At 42.5% G+C, this 20,108-nt stretch overlaps 1 protein-coding gene across 4 annotated transcripts in view; it reads left to right on the forward strand.

Annotated features, from left to right (window-relative positions):
- RBFOX1 (RNA binding fox-1 homolog 1) overlaps positions 1-20,108 on the forward strand; it is a 335,551-nt gene that overhangs the window by 150,492 nt on the left and 164,951 nt on the right. For all 4 annotated transcript variants that reach the window (XM_080942246.1, XM_080942245.1, XM_080942247.1 and 1 more), the window contains exon 2: positions 8,604-8,843. In XM_080942246.1, the coding sequence (XP_080798372.1) occupies positions 8,604-8,843 (240 nt within the window). The remainder of the gene's footprint in view (positions 1-8,603; positions 8,844-20,108) is intronic.

Consider the following 20,108-nt stretch of genomic DNA (forward strand, 5'->3'; position numbering starts at 1 on the left):
ATCACCGGTTTTCCTGAACTGGTGCAAGAGAAAGACAGGAAAGTTGAAGGCCCCCAGGCTTCCTTGGCCCTCCCCTCCCCCTACCCCCAGTCATCTAATTTAATTACAAGCAAAGTCTGTTCACTCTCCCCATTCATGCAGGGGCTCTTTGCACAGTGAGTTGTGTCAATGCTAAGCAGCTATCCACATGAAGGTGCACAGGACCCTAGAAACCACTCCTTTGATGGACAGGAAAGATGTGGTCAAATGTAACTGACATTGTTTTGACGTTCCTCTCTGACTGTTATGGTTTTAATAAAGATAGTAGAACCAAATATCCGCAGCTTTAAACAAAGGAGGTGATGTGGGGCCTAAAGCTGGCTCTGCAGCCACATGAGGGAATGTTTTATATGATGCTCATCTTTACTGCGTGGAAGAACAGATCAAACAACAAGGTAGAAAGAGACAGAAGAAGCAAAAGATGCAGCCAGAGCTCTAAAATGTGCTGTTTGCCCATTGCATGCCTGAGTGCTGTGGTGTGGACTCCTGTGGGTCCCTTCACTGACTGCTTGTTATTGCAGTGAGTTCTGATCTAAGGTGTATGGGGACAGGGACAGAGGTCCAGTTTAGGCCATTTCATTATACAGGAGTCAAACCATCTGATAATATAACCCCATCATGAATGCTTTTGGTCCTCAATGCTACTTTCCTTGATTTCATTTTGCCTTTTAACGTTTAAAATATTTTAGTCTTCAAAATAACACTATGAAGTCACTCAATCTTTTTCCCATTTTGCAGAAGCCAATGTTGGCAACCAAGAGTGGCTGCCTCTTGCCTAAGGGCACACAACCAGCAGGCTAAGAGTCTTCCTAGTAACCACCCTTGATCCCATTTTGTGATCATTTCCCGATTAGCCACATATGGTTTCACATGTTCTTGTGATATTCTCTATGTGTGCTGGTGTTTGTGCATGTGTGTGTCCATGTCAGTACAAGCAGAAACATGCAGAAGCATGTTCATGCATGCATAGGAAACCCTGGGCATGTGTGTGTTTGTGCTCACACGGTACACACCAAAGACAACTTTAAGTGCCACTCCAAGAATCCTTCACATTATTGATTGAGACAGTTCTTTCACTGGCCTAGAAGTTTCCAAATTGCCTAAACTGGAAAACCATTAAGCCCATAGGTCCATTTGCCTCTGCCTCTTCCTCTGCAGCACTGATAATATAATCACAAGCCCCCATGTCTGGATTTTATATTTTTAACATGGGTTCTAGGGAAACGAATCCCAGTCTTACACTTGCAAGGTAAGTATGTTACCGACTTACCATCTCCCTAGCCCCATTATGGTAATTATGGTGTTTTGTTAATTTGCCTGTGACCATCTCTTGATCTCTTGGAGCATCCTACATCCTCTTTCACCACCCTCCCTGCAGCCCCCAAACATCCCTTCTTCCTTTCTCAGAAAATGAAATAAGATCTTAGCAAGCTCCCCAGTGGATTTTATAACTTTGCATATCATATATTTAGTTTAGTAATGAAAAATTCCAGCTCCAGGCTATGCATAGAATAGCATTTCTAATGTTTTTTTAAATAGCTATTAGTGTAGTGGAGCCCTGAGTGTGTGAGTGTGTGTGTGCATGTGTGTGTGTGTGTGTGTGTGTGTGTGTGTGTGTGTGCATGTGTGTGTGTGTGTGTGTGTGTGTGTGTGTGTGCATGTGTGTGTGTGTGTGTGTTCATTTGTTCCCTTCTACTACATAATCGTCCGCGCAGTGGTACACTCTGAAACCCAGAGCAGCAGCCAGAGGAGGAGCAAGCTGTGATTGATGGGCCAGGCCTCCCTTGCAGAAGAGTCCCATCTGGGGCTGGTTTTGGATGCAGTCAGATGTTGAGGGGGAGGTCAGCCAAGCAGCCTCAGCTCCCCCTCCATCAACACCCCGATCATTCTCATAGTGCCCAGCCTGCACACCCTAGCTCCTCATCGAGTCTTTCTCTGGGCAGATGCTCTGTGGTGTGGGATTAGAACAGCTGCTAAGTTTATGGAGGAGAGAGCATGCAGCATGGTGCAGCAGGTATTTCTGATTTTTCACTTGATACTGGGATTTGAATGGAGCAAAACCATTGCCTTGTGCGTTATTTATTTATTTATTTATTTATTTATTTCATTTTTAGTGTTAAGTCTGGGATTTCTGGAAGACAGTTTTTATCTTGCATCATCCTTGGTGAAAGGACAGGAGTGTTGTTGAATCTGTGTGTGCATTGTGTGTGTGTGTGTGTGTGTGTGTGTGTGTGTGTGTGTGTGTGTGTGTGAATATATGTACATATAGGGGTTAGAGAAGCAGGTGCTCTTGCATGGATCTGTGCTTGTCCTAGGACCAGCAAGTTAATGATGTCATTTTGCATTTTTTCTCTTTGTTTTATTGCCCCCGGGGTATGATGCATTTTAGCCCATTTCAGCTCAGCACAAGAGGCTTTCTCTGAATATGTGCAATTTCCTGCCAGAGAAGTAGATCAGAGCAGACCAGGTTGCTGAACTCCAGTAAAGCAAACTATCAGCAAGACTGCAAGCTGCAAGCAGCCACTGGGGACCAACAGAGTCCTCAAGAGAGTTTACTTCAGTGTGTGCTTTGCCGGGAGGGTCTTGGGAAGAGCAGATGCATTTGTTGACCACGTGGACATTTGTAATCAGTGGGCTTATTAGCTCTTGACAATTCCCATGTATTTCTTCATTCTAAGGGCTGGGGTAGTGTGGGTGAGGGGCTTAAGGCAAGAAATAGGCAGAGGACAAATACACTCCAGGAAGGGAACACTCTAAGTTTGTTATGTGTATGACACACACACACACACACACACACACACACACACACACACACACACACACACACACTCAAAAAGATGCACACCCTACCGGCAGGAACACATTTGGTTCAAGTCTGCCTTGGCAGCTATGGGATCAGGCACTTTCCCTTCTCCTGGCTCAGCAGGACTGTGACTCGGATAAAATGTGTTCTGCCTTAGTCTTTTAAGCCAACATGTTTTGCAAAGTCAGCCTGGCTGCCACTGATAGTTCCTGTGTTTCTCCAAGAGAAGTTCTACTAAATCACCCAGTGTGCTTGCTACATGAAAAGAGAATGTCTGGAGCTGGGTGGAGGGGTGGAAACAGACAATGAGAAGAGGATTCTCTCTAATGTGTCCACCTCAGAGGCACAGCATTTTCTGTCTCTGGTACCTATGAAAATCCTCTGTATCTGAGTCCTGACTCTGTGAATGAATGCACACACGATGCTAAATAGATTACGGCTCCTGTCTTAAAATAGCAATAATATTCTGTCTATTTCATGCTTCAGTAAAACACTTAAATTGAAATGACTTTGGGGGATTTTCTTTGCTTTAAGGAATAAGATTTGTTTGCATCTGAATAATCCCTTTGCTCTTGGTAAACAAGTGGAAGGAACCCTTTTGAACACCCTGTGTAACACTGAGCAGGTTGTAACTTCATCTGATTGATGGGGAAGTTTGATTTATGAAGACAAGGACTGTTCTTCTACACCAATATTCACAGGCCTCATGTATCCTACACTTTCACACACTCCACCCTGGAGCATTGTGGGTTTTCACCCATGAGAGATCCTGACCTCTTCCCTCCCACACGTCCCCTTTCCTTATATTTAGTAGCAACCTAAGACTACCTTGGCAGAGGGAATTGGATGTGAAAATTTGCACAAGCCCTCGAGGTGCTTGCTTGGTGATGTGGGGGATACTTGCAAAGCAGAATCACCCCCCTATCAAGGAGGAACACCCACAAGCACCCTGACTCTGCAAATACCTAGATCTCTCTGTCTGTTCCATTTATTTAGAGAAAAGAGGAGGCTGGGCATTGGGATAGAAGAGGTAGCTTCTGCAAATTTGAGACTGTCCTACCAGGCATATTTTACCTGTCCCCATCACCTACTGGAACATGGCTTTAGCCTTCAACTAAGATCTTGTTCAAATACCTGGAATTTGAAAGGGTGTAGAAATGGTGCTCTTACACGTCATCTAATTTTCTATGAAAATTTGTTTCAACCTAAGCTCAAGACCAAGAAGCATCACTAGGGAGGGAACAAAGACATCTCTCAAGTCATTTGAAGGTGAAAAATACTTCCATAGGAAGTACAATGATCTTAATTAAATATTAGCTGTAATTAGCCTAAAGTGCAAATGTTGGGAATATTAATTAGGGTCTCTCTGGAGCTGCTGTCGGTGTTAATAAGTAACTGTAGGGGGTCCTGCCAACATCTGTTCGAGACCTCCAGGTACAAGATGCAATACAGAGCCCAGTGTACCTGAACACTAACTAGTGTCCGTTTGGTTTTCCCTGATTTGGTCCTTAGACTTTGACATCTCATCTCTGCCAGAGTGCTACAGATCTTGAGAGATTCAGGTGCTCTGGCTGCACACGCACTCTGAGCTGGTCCTTGCCTTCCTTATGACAGGGTCGGAGGACTCTTAAGTCATGCTCCAATGTTGCAATGACACAGAGGCTGTCGATACTGCTGTGCCACTGTGCCAGCCATTACCCAAGTTACCTTATGCATCTGGGAAACAGAATCACAAGTATCTTTCACCCAACACCTCACACTCTGACCTCCCCTTAGTAGGAAGTGAAATAGGTTTGAATACCATGACGTATGTCACAGAGAGTGGCGTGGTCCTTCCATAAGCTGATTTGGCATCCACAGTAGATGATTCTCTTGCAAAATGAAAGCTGAAGATGAGTCTGAGTTCAATGCCTTGCTTTCCCATGAATGACCTTTTGTCCTGAATCTTGAGTGTTTTTTTTTTTTTTCTTCTCAGTGCTAGATAAAACTCTTCTGACTACTAAGTTAAATAAACTAGGGATCTAGTGCAAGCAAAGCAAGAATTCTAGACATCAGCCACATATAGCATTTGGAGCCCAATGAGAAGAAGGCCTGGTTTTTGCACTAGAGAGATTTGGCAAAATCATTGTTGTTCAAGGAATAAATGCTAAGAGCATAGACATCCAGAGATGTTTCCAGTCATTGCCTCAAATGTCTTTGGGACACCCATGCGTGTTTGAGAACTGTTGGCCTAATGTGTCAACCTGGAGGTGAAACACAACACTGCTCAACTTGTCTTCTGAGGACCAACGAATAGAAGGGATAGTCTGTGCAGTTCGTGATTCTCTCTCTCTCTCTCTCTCTCTCTGTGTGTGTGTGTGTGTGTGTGTGTGTGTATGTGTGTGTGTGTGGACCCCTGTTCACCTGAGATTATAATCACACATCTATTGTATGTAACATCATCATTGTCGACAATATGGTGAATCAGACAAAACCATTCCTTTGCTTAGACAGAATATGTCCCTTTTCTTCTCCTGTGACCATTAACTCATGTCCTGCCCGAACTCTTTGTACAATAATGATTTCTTAGCTGGATTTGCCATTTCTCCTGCTCTTCTGCCATGGCTCCTCAAAGCAATTCCTTACCCAGGTTGAGACTGTAAATAGTTTAAACTTTGAGGATTATATTGTCTCTGTCGCAGCAAACCAACTCTATACTTGGTGTACAAAAGCAGCTGTAGACAATTTGTTAAACAAATGAACCCATTTATTGGATTATGCATCAATTAAACCTTATTTACAAAAATAAGCTGCAGTCCAGGTCTGCACTAGCAGTTGTTTGCCAAGCCAGCCTCTGCCGGACGTGGTCTATATTCCTCCAGGAAAAGAAAAGTACTTAAGTTCCCTACCAAAACAGCAGAGGAAGTACACACACATACACACACATACACACGCACACACAACACATGCACACAGATGGGTCCTTGGAATTTTAAGGGACAGAAAACCACCTTATAGAGAACCCAATAGCAAAAAGACCCAATAGCAGTGCCTGGAGCCTCATTTCTATAATCTCTGCTACTGAGATAGGAAAATGTCAAGTTCACGTCCTACTTGGGTGACTTTATGAAATAAACCCCGTCTTAAAAAGTAAAAGTGAAACCATGCCCTGGTGGCATACACCGTTAATCCCAGCATGCAAAGGTCAGAGGCAGGCAGATCTCTGAGTTCTAGGCCAGCTTGGTCCATAGAGTGAGTTCCAGTAACAAGGGCTACACAGAGAAACCCAGTCTCAACAAAACAAGACAAAACAAAACAGAATAAAACCAACAAACTAATAACACACACACATACCACACATACACACACACACACACACACACACACACACACACACAGAGAGAGAGAGAGAGAGAGAGAGAGAGAGAGAGAGAGAGAGAGAGAGAATACAATACAACTCAGTGCCAAATGTTTTACTAGTATGTATGACATCCAGGGTTTCATCACTGGTAAAGGGTAAAGGGGGAGGGGAGTAGAATGGGAAGAAAAAAGGGATTTTAAAAGTTAGAGTTAGTCAAGATGAAGCTGCTCTGTGGAAGTCAAATGCAGAATTGAGTCGGTGGTGTAAAAAGTCATGTATATTCTAGGAAGATGCATCTCAAGTGAGATCTTCTCATAAACTCATGTGCTCTCAGGTGTGTGGGCAAATGGATGGACATGGGTTGCAGCAGAGGGGCCTTTTCACATTGTCTGTATATATAAAATCCCCAAGTACTGGCCTAAACACATACATTTCATGTTACCAATAACTTAGAAAAGCTATTAAAAATGAATATATATATATATATATATATATTTATATATATATATATATATATATATATATATATATATATATATATCCCTTTTTTGTAACTCAAATAGGGCTCTTTTCAATTGCCCACAAAGATAGATCCAATCTTAATATGATGTCATCAAGACTTGAGTGTTTCCTGTTTTTCCAGCACCTTGGCACCTTTGGTTCTGTGTGACCTCACCTGTAAGCAGGCCTCAGGCTTATACTCTTTTTACAGCCTTCTATTATTTCTACTACTGTATCAAAGTGGAAAGAGGGCTCCCCAAACACTAACAATGTCCCATTCCTATGACTAGGAAGAAAACTAATAACTTTGCTAAAGAAATGGACACCAGCCTACCCTGTGACTGGCAGCTGAAACCATGTGGCTGACTGCTGCTGCTAACTCAAACTACCAGGGGCAGAATATAGCCACTTCTGCACTCCATGGGCTGAGGGTGAATGTCCATCAAAATGGAAGATGGAAGGGGCATTCTTGAAACCTTCAGTGTAGAATCTGAGCATCAGCGAGACAGTAAATGTCCTCTTCTGGAGTTAGATAAACTTATGTAGTCACCCAACCTGAGCCACAGCTGACCTGCGTCTGCCTCTGTGCTCCAGGAAAATGGTTAGACCAGAAGGAAGGGTACCCTCTTTCTAGTGGCACAGAGGTTGGAAGGAGCTAGTGGAAACGTATTCCTTGTAAAAGTATTTAAACTTATGCTAAGCTTCTTTCTCTTACAAGGCCCAACTTCAATGCTGTACAGTTAATTAATTAATGGTTCTCTGGAAACAAAGGCTCTGTATCTGCATTGCACATGTTACTGTCTTAAAGGCTGAGGACCATTGTCCATGACTCATATTGGCCTTTGTGCCAGAATCCTTGCAGGATGACTACGGTAACACGTACCTGACCATAGAAAAGGACCATTATTGGCTTTGCTTAGTTACCTGCTTGCCTTTCTCTCTCCCTCTTCCTCTCTCCCCCCTCTCTTTCCTTCCTCCCTTCCCCTCTTTCTATGCAACTATATCTCTTGAGACCATAGACCCTTTAAACTTCTGGACTACTCTTTCTTCTGCTTTCTGCATATGTGTATGTGGAATGTGTGAAGCTGGTGGAGTTATGGGGGTGGAGATGGAGGGAGGGAGATGTTTCCAGAAATGGAAACATTTGAATTCAGGTTTTTTTTAAAAATTCTTTTGACTTGACTGTAATTATCATACCGAATGTTTATGCTATAACTGAAGGGAGAATTATTATATAATGTCTTGTACTTACGTATTTTTTTAAGAAGGATCAGGATGAGGTGCATTGATTATTGAGGCTCAGAGTAAGCTAGCATCTAGCATCTTAAAGGGAGAAAGAATGCCAGGGCTAGGGGTCCTAAAGTAAGTCCTGTATTTCCATTCGCTGCCATCATAGATAAAATAACAACACACAGATGCACACATACTAACACATATGTACATACATGGACACACACACACATACTCCAGTAAAATCTTTACCAGGGGCCCTTCCAAATCACTAACAGTTGAATTAACTCCAAATGTGTCTCCCAAGCACACACCCAAGCAGTCTGACTGCTCATTCCAGTATTAAATTAGCATGTCACTGTCCCCATAGACAGCATGAAACCAGCGTTGTCCAAAATTGAGATGAAACAGACAGGACCCACCAGTGGTATACAGACCTGGCAGTGGTACTGGAGGTCTTGGGGAACATGATCATCTTATTCCTTGACTTTTTTTTTTTTTTTTTTTTGTAAATCGAGAATGATGATGCTAACCATTTGCTCATAGTATGTGGCAAGGCTTGTCTGAGAGTACAAACTTTAGGGCTCTAGCTGAGCCCTAAATAAAAAATGCTGAGACTCAGTTCCTGGACTGTGGGAAACTGTTCTGTTTGTGGCGCTCTAACGGTATTTTCTTTTTTTCCCTCCTCAGGGTAATCAGGAAGCAGCAGCAGCCCCTGACACAATGGCTCAGCCTTATGCCTCAGCGCAGTTTGCTCCACCCCAGAATGGCATCCCTGCAGAATACACGGCCCCTCATCCCCATCCCGCGCCAGAGTACACCGGCCAGACCACTGTCCCCGACCACACATTAAACCTGTATCCTCCTACACAGACGCACTCCGAGCCGAGCGCTGACACGAGCGCCCAGACCGTCTCCGGCACCGCCACAGTAAGTGGATGCTATGTCTTGGACCGGGAGGCTGCTGTCCCTGAGCAGGTGTCCTGGGCCTGGAGCTGGTAGTTGATAGAGTACCCTGTACGCTCAGGATTTGGACGAACAAAGCAGGGTCTAAACCTCTCCAGATGCTACCAGCCTCCCAGAGATTTCCTTAGCAATTGGGCGTCCTTCCTTGTTTCGCCGAACCTGTTTTCCTTAGCTGTCTATATAAGTATACAGACACAGGCATTCTTTCTGTCTCTAAAGTGTCCAGTTCCCCACATCGCTATCTCAGTGGAATGCATACTTTTAAAATGCATTTCATGCAGATGCAGACGGAAGGTAGAGCACTTGCTTAGCATGTCGGGTTCTTGAGTTCCTTGTCCATCTCTGCTCTGCACCTCTAAAGTCCAGGATTATGGGACATGCCACCATGAGCAGTTGATGCAGAGCTGGTACTGGAGCTCTGGGCTTGCTGTATGCTCGGGCAAGCACTCCACCAACTAAGCTACAACATCCAGCTGTGGTTGGTGGGGTTCTGTCTCAGGTACATACAGATGTGAGTAAAATGTGTTGGACCTTAAGAATAAACACTGAAAGTTGGATTGGATAGAAAAAAAAAAAAAAAGCAAGCAAACAGAAAACAAAAAGATACATTTTATTACTACCCTGTGTTAAAAATAGGATCGTGGGCCAGTATTAAGCATGACCATGGACACTAATCATTACACTAAAATTAGATGGTGCTCATATGTAAGGCACCTATGACAATTAAAAACCCATAAAAATGTGTAGGCCATATTGGGGAAAATGTCCTTGGAAAAGTTCCTTATGGAATTGGGCACATGTAACATCTTACAGCAAGGTTACCTTTTCCTTCCACATTCTAGGCCCTGGGAACCCAGAAAGCTTTGTGGTGCACATTTTGTGAAATACAGGAAATCACTGGGTGGCTTTGCTGCTTGGCTCTGTATCTATTCTAGGGCCAGGCTTTGACCACAGTAAAAGTAGCACACACTCAGAAACTTTCGATTGCCTCCACAATCTGGATTTTGTTTCTACAAAGTGTATATATCCACTATAATCAATGTCTAGTGTACTAAATTCAGAGGCATTAGTACATTCCCTGTGAGTGTGGCCATCCTCACCATCTGGTACCACAGCATGTTCATCTCCTCAGAAAAAAAAAAAAAAAAAAAAAAAAAAAAAAAAAAAAAAAAACTTCTGCCACCCGATCCCCTGTCTCCCTCACCCAGCCAGTCTTCCTTCTCCCCAGCAGGCTGGCAGCTGTGCATCTGATTTCACCCTCTAAGAATTGGCCTCTTCTGGGAAGGTCTCATCATCTGAGACCTATACTGCAAGGCCTTTGGTGTTTGACTCCTTTCCCTGCATTTCAGTGTTGCCATGGTTACTTGGCATTGTTAATCTCTTGTGTGCACAGTGCTCACTACTGACAGTCATCTGCCAAGTCCTGTGTGGTGCTTCTTCCATCTCAGTATTGGGAATGATGCCCCTGCCATGGGAGATATTAGTCTGGCCTTCCTTGGGGATGTGTAATAAAGTTAGATGGTTTTCCGGGTTACCAGGTTTTTTGTGACGGTCGTATTCACCCACAGGTAGGAGCTACTAGTGAGCCATGAAAAGCAAAAATAGTCACCCACAGGTAAGCAAAAACTTGTCCCAGAGCAGTCCAATGAAATACTACTCAGCAATGCAAAGGACTGAGCAACATTGTAGATAAATTGAAAATAACAATGCCAAGGAAGAGAAAAGACCTTAAGAAATAGGGTGGTTTGTTGTATTTGTTGATCATTTTGTGATGCTCAGAGAAGATAGGGACTGGATGCATTGTTTTAGTACTTATAAAATTCTTAGACAATAGTTATTAAGCTAGCTTGGAGATGGTGAGGCTTAAGATAAAAGAAGCTATCGAGTATCAGAAACAGATTACAAATGGAAGCAGACAAGGGTGGGGCCAAGGAGACCCAGGGCATAAACTCAGTTCAAGGTTGACTTCTCAGTTTGGGGATCAGTCAAGGCCTGGGAACATGAAGTTTTTCTTTCTTTTCTTCCCCCTAAAGTCATGGGAAGAGACACTAGGAGGGTCAGAGGTGAAACACAGGATAGACTAGAATGTGAGAGGGTGGGGAGGTAGTTCAAGGAGGTGATGAGTCAGGAATTGGATGGATAGAGTGGGGAAGAGGCTGGGAAGATCAGAAGTCAAGGACTGGATGCTGGAGCCAGAGAAAGGAGCTTTGAATGTCTTAACTGATTGTAATGAGGCGGGACAAGGAGAGACAGCAGCAGAGGTGAACAGCAGCCACAGAGAGCAGTTTACAGGCTGGGCGGCTTGAGTCCATTCATTTAATCCAAAGAAAGCGATCTCCAGGGAACACAGTGGGATGGAATACAGGACATAGAGAAGACACACAGTGGGGGAAGGGGAAGGTCCAGCAACAGCATGCTTGAAAGGAAAACCAAAGGGATGAGACAATGACAGGAAAGAGAGAACTTTAATATTGTTATAGCTTTACAGATGTACAGTGTGCATGCAGTATATGCATCTCTGAGAAGTACATACTTGATTCATTGGTATCAATGAACACATGCATGCATCTTTCACCAATATCCGAAGCAGTGAAAAGATGCATCACCTGCAATGTGTCTGGCTCCTGCCACCCTCCCATTCTTGTTCTTTGCCGAATTCCCATGAGCCCCTCTTCCTCTTGCACACTTTACCTTCAGTGTTCATATGAAAGAGTCTGAGCTCTTGTTCTCTGCACATCACTACACCATTTTTTCCACAATGTTACACGCTTAATTAGCTCACTCCTGTACATTGCTGAATACTATTTCAGTGTGTGGGCATACCAGAGTTTGTGCCTCCACTTACTTACACCCAGATATCTGGGCTGTTCTCTGCTCAGACTCACAAGAAGTACAAAGAATGTGAACCCAGTGAAAGTGAGCAGATCAGTTTCAAGAACAGGTGGGATAGAGTGCAGAGACCTTGTCTCCAAGACGCACCCAAGACAGGCAGTTTCTTAAGACATTGCTCTTCTTCGCATTATTCACTATCTCGCTATGACTCGGAATTAGGGATGGTATTTGAAAATGGGGGGCAAAATTCTGAATTTGGGCAAACATGCTAGGAATCTACTTCCAAGAATTCCTAGACTATCTGGAGACTAGAAATTCCTGAGTTTGGAGATTGTGCTTATGGGGTGGGACTGGTCATCATTTTGTATTCTCTGGTCACATTGAAATGATGCACCCTGTGGGAGAGGGCATGACAGAGGACAGATACTATCTTTTCTGTTACGGTTAATTGCTGGAGATTCTTTCCCCTCTTTGGTCGAAAAAGAAGATACTTCTATATGTGTTTGGATGCATGTTCATGCTGAAGTCAAAGGGAGACATTGAATGCCTTATGTTTCTCTCCACCCTAATCTCTTTAGACAGGACATGACAGCTGAACCTGGAGCTCACTGTCTTTTCAGCTAGGTTGGCAGGCCACCACATCCCAACTGTCCCTTGTCTCTAACCCCACTGCACTGCTGTTACAAGCCCACGATGGCTCCACCTGCCTTTTATCCACGCCGGCTGGGTCCTGAGCTCAGGTGCCCGGGCTGGTGACCATCTGCTCTTTGCCTGCCAAGCCCTCTCTCTGCCTTCATTACCTACTTTGATTGTTTTTCCTGATTTAAATTAGTCTGTGACAAGTTGACTTCAAATTTTCTCTCTCTCTCCCTACATCTTGATGGAGTAGATTTCTCTTTCCCTCAAGTTCTGCACTGCACGTTGAAGGAATTAAAATAGGTCAGAACAATACTTCTCTCGTGGCTGGATGCATAACATAGATTTATATTAACAGAAAGTCACTGTTAGACAGAACCTATAGCTCAGCTATAGAGCATGTACACTGCATGATCCATAGAGGAACATGAAAAGGTTGGTGTTAGGTAAGCTATTCCTTATAGGAGAGCACTATCCTGGAATAACTGCCCTTTGACATATATATCCACAATGTTTAATGTCATTTTAAGGACATTGTGGAGGCCATGTGTTCTCCATCCATATGGTGGCTCCAAGAACATCCAATATATGCACATGACTTAACACAAATTGCAGGATCTTAAAAGAGAGATACTGTGCAACCTGGAGCTCCCAACCAGAGCTAAGTAAAGCAAGGACAGACAAGCCTTAGCAGGTCGTCTCTGCCATTCCCCGGGGGCTGAGACAATTCCCCACAGGACGTTTTTCTGCTGAGTTTCTATTTTGTGTAGGATTCCAAACATATCATGGATCACGGTGCTGACAGAGTCATCGCTCTGTTCTCCCGGATACTGTTCCTGACAAGGTATTTTACTCTTGACATATTATAATTAGAGATTTGCGAGTGGAGAATTCTCCTCGTATCTCCAGTAGCAACTTGACTTCTATTTTTAACACCCCTGCAGTCTGCTTAAGTCTTCCACGCTTTCCCACTCACTCTGAACTCTGAGAGGAGAGAGAACACAGGTCCTAGAGCCAAGTCTCTGAGCTCCAGCTCTGCTGACAGGGAGGGGAACTGTGGGAGCAACCTCTGTGGTTTCTAGAAGGACAGTTACCAGTGTCCCCAGATCTTCCTAATACCATCAGAGTTGACAGTTGGTGATGGTATCTTACTTCTCAACCTTTGTGTAATTTCTTTAGATCAAGGAACAGGGTAGACAAACAAAGAAACAAAAAAAAAAAGTCCCTTGCTTAAGAAAAAAAATTGTTATTAGATATTTATTGTTCAAGCCATTAACACTTACAATTTAACACAAACATCGCTAACATTTTTTATGACTGAACAAAAGTCCATTTTGTCTATGTGCGACATTTTCTTTTTCCATTTATCTGTTGATGGACGTACAAATTGGTCTTACTTATGACATTTTGGGAGTAATGTGGCAACCAACTTGGATGTTCACATCTCCCTGTGGTGTGGTATGGTGACGGAGTTAAGTGAGTGTGTGCCCAAGGGTGGTGTGGTTCTAGCTGTAGCTGTTTGGAGAAAATATCACACTGATTTTCACAGAGGCTGCACAAGATCCCAGGCCCGCCACTGGTGGATAAGGACTCCTCCTTCTTGGAAAATGGGTTTGTGGAAGACTAGAGTTTAAATCCCATGGCCTGCCTATCATTTATGAAGATCTATTAGTGTGTCTTTAAAAAAACATGGGTTTAAGGTGTGCACATCAGTCACTTAACTAGCAGAAATACTTCATTTCTTTGAACCTGAAGAAGTCGTTTGCTCATCCCAGTACAGCAGCCAATTCCATCCGTAACTATCCCTATTGTATGTCTCTGGGTACCATCATATTCCCTTTAGAAAATGAATCTAAAGGATTGTCAGGGTTACAGAGAAGAGAAACTGGTTCGAAGCCTGCACAGACTCAAAGGCTGGGTTCGGCGGTTCGTTATTTGTTCAATTTCTTAGTATGGAGATTGTGCTAACCTTGAAGGCACAATGTGGCTTAGGTTCTTCCCCCCAAGTCCTTAGTTTACCAATATTAAGATTCCATACCCACACCACTACTCTTGATTTAAATCTTTCAGTGAGATTAGTGCCCCTCATTTTGCATTGGGGAAATAAAGGGACAAAAAGGCAAAGGATGTCAAGAGTTTTGAACTGCCACGGTTGAGCGTCACATCCAAATCTTCTGGTGTCAAATTATCAGTCTCTGCCCACTCTCCATATGTCCCCTTAAAACATTAGTGCCAGAGGCTAGGGCAATAGACACAAAATTGTCCCCAAATCTGATATCATTAAGTTTGCACTCTAACTTCAGAAGACACATTAACCAACATCCTGGCCTCTGGGTTTGCCAATATCATGGGTTCCTCTGTCCCACCTGTCATAGGAACTGAGACTAGTTGATGGATGGACCTTTCTATTCTGTGATTCTCATTGGCCCTTGTTCCTCTTGGTCCTCACCTCTTTCCTTCTAAATGCCATCAGCCAATGATTTACAGAAAACACAATACACATACATAGTGCTTTTCCTTTGGGGAGGATTTCAGCCTAAAGAATTACACTACAAATTTGGCAAAATCATTGGGAAATAACATATCTGAATTTGTTATTCATGTAGGTGTGTCGTGTTGGGAAGCAGGGAATTATAGCTTCAGAGTGTTTTTGCTTAGTGTCAGAGAGCGTTCTTTGCAGTGTTGTGAACAACCTGTATTCATCTTCTTGCTTGCCCACTCTCAGTCGATAGAACAGCACCATCCTATGCTCCAGATGCAGAAACCAAGGCAAACGCAGGTCCTTATGGCTAAAAAGTAGAAGCTGAGGCTTAATCCCCGGTATGCTGGATACAAGGGCAGAACTGTCCTAGACTGGAGGCTCCAGGACCTTTCCCATGCATATAATGGCTTATATGCTGCACTCTTCTAAAGAGATGGCAGCTGCAGATGGTAATCTTCTGTGTGAGAACTATTTATATCACCCCAGGGCTAGCCACAGCAGATCTGAGATTACAGCCTTAGAGTGTACTCTGGTCTAAGACCTGGGCCTGAACCAAAGTCCAATATTATGTTTGGTGGCTTCAAAATTGTTTTTATAGATGACAGTGCTGCTGTGCTCTCTTGTCAGCATGGGATTCCCTTCCTTTCCTCCTCCCTTCCTTCCTTTTTTATTTCTTTTGGTTTTGTTTTGTTGATGCTTTAACATCATCTGTAACATCATTTTTCTTTATTTGTTTATTTGAGGCAGTTCTTCTCTTTGTAGCCTTGGCAGTCCTGAAACTCACTCTGTAGACCTGGTTGCCTTAAACCCCGAAATCTGCCTGCCTCTGCCTAAACCATGCAGGAATTTAAGGTGTGCTCCACTACTGCTCATCTCAGGTCCAGTTTCTTAATGCTGTAGGTATTGCCTCCTGTTCTTCTATTAGCCTGGGCATCCTATAAGTGCCCAAAGACTCATGACTTATGATTTTCAGAATAAATTATAGCTTTACTGAGTAGGAACAAAACACATTACTCCTATCATGTTCAAAGTCATATTTGGTTAGTAAGGGCTTAGAGCACAGGGGACCCAAAAACATCATGAACATGGATCCCAACATAGGCTGTGGGAAAGGAGCAGAGGAGCTCCAAGAGTAAAGGACATGTGAATGTGTGCATGTATGTTGTGACTTCAAAATTCTGAGGCTACATTCTGGATGCTGACATGTTAGAAAATTCTTAAGGCTGATTAGGAAAAATCGCCTGGATAATTTTCATGAGTGTGGTCAGGATAGCATCATGGCATTTAAGTAAAGAACACACAGTTCTCAGTATTGGGACAATGGCTCAGTGGATAGAGACCATACCTGGCAAACATGAGGACCTGAGTTCAAATCCCAGACCCTATAACCATGGGGAGATGTAGCCTATACTTTTCTCCATGGTCCCTCAGTAAGGAAAGAGGAGGTAAGACCACAGAATCCCCAGAAGGTCATGGACCATAAAGCAGCTTTATAGCCAGTAGAGAGTAAGGGGAAGAAAAGGTCCCGTTTGATGAGAGGTATATGGCAAAGTCAGATACCTAAGGCAATATATCCCCTGTCTTCTCCACATATAAGCTGTGGCACATGTTCACCTACAATTAATCACTAGCCTATACACATTATACATAGTCATACACACTGAAATTTTCCAAAAAAATGAATGTCTATACACCTTATTTTATTTATGACTGCATGTGGTACCTGAGACATGTGAACTAGCATCTGTGATCTTCCTTTTCTTTTCATTTCTTTTCTACAATAGGACATATAGTTATATTTGCATTTCTAAGATGGCAATTAAGAGCTGGGCTCAGTGATAGACACCAGGTCCCCAAGTCAAGCTGGCCACCTTGGATTGGAATTAGACGTTTTGAAGTTTTTATCAGCAGTCTGAGCTTGTACCATAGGACTGTGACCGTGCCTCTCAGGGGATGAAGTAAGAGGATGATGAGTTGACGGGCTTCCTGGACGACAGAATGAATTCAAGGATAGGCCAGGAGGTAAAGGGATGTGTGGAGATTCAGAATCCAGGTAAATAACACACCACAGGAGTCCTTACGCTGCTTCCTCTTAAGTCAATGTTAATATCAAATTTCCCAATTGATTTTAAATTCAATATGATATTTAATAATTCACAGATAAATATTTTTTTCAAATACCATGTCTGAGCACAATAGATTGGTACAAAGTGTTCCTTGACCTGAGTCTAGACCAAAAGCTGAGCAGTGGAAGATTTATTAGAAAAATGGATTCCTGGTATTATGTTCCTAATACCCAAGAACAGCTTGTTTTTACTAAATGTGGAAAACTCTGGTGCATTCTGAGTGTTTCAATAGGGGCCTTTGTTCGTGTTCCCATTGCAAGGGTGGTACCAATTAGGGAATCCATCTATCGTTTTATGTGGTGCTTTCTGCTTTTTCCTGCTCTGCTTATTTCAGTAAAGTTTACCCTGTCAGGATGACCATCCTCGATGAAGATATTGATCTTTGGGAACACAGAAACCTGGGATTTGAAGACACTGAGGTAGTGGCTGCATATGAGAAGATGTCGTAGGCTGCAAATGTATCAAATGCTGATTCAAATGGCTTACATGCTGTTGCTAAATTTATAAGCACAATGGATGATGTATTTGTTCCTGTTTGCTTTTGAGAAAAAGTTGAAACAGGCATTATACAATTTTGCAGGTTCTTTTGGCATATTCATTAGCCTACCAATGAGTTCATGTCCTTAATTTGTGGTTGCATTTTCTTCCAGTTCGTAATGGGTTTTGATAAAACCTGTGTTCTTTTTATATGGAAGGCAATACAGGGAATCAGACTATTCTCTGCAGACAGAGGTACAAGAAGAGGTCATCTATATCTCCAGCATGCTAGAACTGAATAAAACTAAGGAGTTCCCTTAGTCTAAGCTTCTCACTGCACATATTCGCATAAGCTACAATTAAAAACTGAGATACTCTCAGGTTTAGGCATTTAATACACATGCTTGCAAGAGACTGGATTATAATAGAGACAAATTTACAAGTAACTGTAATTGAACACTTCCCCATTAATATTGGATTGTTATACATCAGACATGGTACTTGGTAAACTTTTGGTCTAGCCTGAGTTTACAGTTAAGAGAAACAGATGAGCTGCTGATCAACCCACCACTGCCATTTTGGATTGTAGACTCCATTTTGTATTAGCATCCCTTTTGGATAGTTAGGTGCTGCCATTTTGTGTTGCCAACTGTCACTTATAATTGCAGCTCATCTTTTGGGTTTTGGATTTGGTTCTTCTGTGTATTCTTGTTTCATAAATGTTCTTACCTTGGTTGCCAATAAGATGTAGTTCCTAATTTAATCATGTAGTGATATATTTTATTACAAACAACATTAAATTGTGAACTTTAACCTTTAAAGAGAGAACATGTTGCAGGTTGCTTGGCACTTGGATATTTTGACGTGATTATAAATACAGGTAGAACGACAGGATCTTACCTGGTTGTTTGAACTACCTGTTTTGTCTGGGAAAGTCCAGAGAGGAACATTAATCTGCCTGAGTTACTTAGCAAATACCACAGCAAAAATCAGAATAGTATAAAAAAAAAAAAAAACTAAGAAAAACATTGCTCCTACACTAAACCTTCCCTACACCATCCTCTTGGTATTGACTATCCTTCTCTTTTCTTTCTGTTTTTTTGATTCCATAGTGGATGGGAGCACATGTACCCAGGGTGATCTTGCAGACTGTCATTAAAAAAACCAATAACGCCCATTCTAACAGTAGATATACAATATAGCTTAAACCTGCTTTTCTATACCATGTTGGTTCTTGAATAGGTAATTTGCATTTCTCTGACACCCCTGCTATCAGTCCCTCCAGAGTAAAAACATTCTAATGATGGGCTGAGCTTTTGACCTCTGTATCTGTGAGCTATACAGTAACTGTCAATTTTTCAAATGGTAACTTCTCATGTAGAGCTTCGTCTGTGGTATTGTGAAAGACCTACAAGGGCACAAGACTGAATTCTACCCATCATAAAAGAGAAAGAGACCATTTAAGACATTTGTTCTGGGCATATTTGAGGTCCTGAAGCCTCACAGACTCTATCTTCAGATCTCTAAAATGAATGTCATCCCAGCTAGGGAATTAGCTGTCATTCTGCCATCAGGAACAGAATGTCCCACAGTTTAGGACTTGGATTTTATGTAGTTTTATTGACCTTCAGAAGAAAGCTACATGGACAATCTCATTTAAAAAGGACAAAACAAAACAAAAAGAAACTCCTTATGTTGTCCAACTGTGCAGCTCAAACAAACCAGGTCCCCAGGAACAGTAAAAGTTGAAGGGTTGAGAATGGAAGTCTTGTTTCGGGATTAAAAAGTGAATTTTCTCTAAGAAAAAGTTGTCATGCTGCACATTATAAAATTCAGATTTAAAGAAAATGAATCTCTAAAGGGGAAATAAAAATTTCCATCTTGAGATGGAGAAAAATAAATATAAATGTCTTGAGCTGAAAGGAAAGGAACAAGATGAAGTAACTCTCATTTCTGACAATACAGGAGAGTCATTCTAGATTTTAGTGTATTTGGCTTGAGGCAGGGACAGCAGAGCTTCGAGCCATGTGCATGATCTGGTTGAATCCCTAAAGAATCTGAGTGGCCAGATACTGGCGTTCACCCTTCTTTACCTATGTGAGGAATCCAGAATACAGAGAAGATACTCAAAGTCACAAGGACAAGAAAAGCAGAGCTGGAATCCATTGGCAGTCAGAGTATCCTCCATCCTCCCCTTCTTCATTCCTCACTGGAGTTTTCTCTGAGCCATTTCACATCATCCATCAAGGACTTAGTATAAGTTTGCTAAAATTATAGATGGGAAACTGATATCCAGATGTTAAATAAATTCAAACTCAGTCATGGTGGTGGCACACACTATAACAACTGATTCATGATTTGCCTCTGGCCACTTTTGCATCATGGTCTCAGAACTGAGTGAATATGACAGTGAAATGTGACCCACAGAGGAACAACATGAACTGTCTTCTGACTTTCAAGGGGAGGAGCTGCCCATTTCCCGGTCTTGGCAAATGTTTTCTGACTCTGAACCAGCTGGGATTCTGCAGATCTTGGTTCATGACTGAGATGTGTTAGCTACATTTTAAAACAAGATCTCTGATTAAAAGGTGAAAAAGAATCTAACACAGACTTCTGGGACTGAAGGTGATATGTCTGTTGAAGAGTCTCCTTTCTCTTAACCACTGTTTAATGCTT

Source organism: Micromys minutus (assembly GCF_963924665.1).
Source record: "Micromys minutus genome assembly, chromosome: 31".
Lineage (NCBI taxonomy): Eukaryota > Metazoa > Chordata > Mammalia > Rodentia > Muridae > Micromys > Micromys minutus.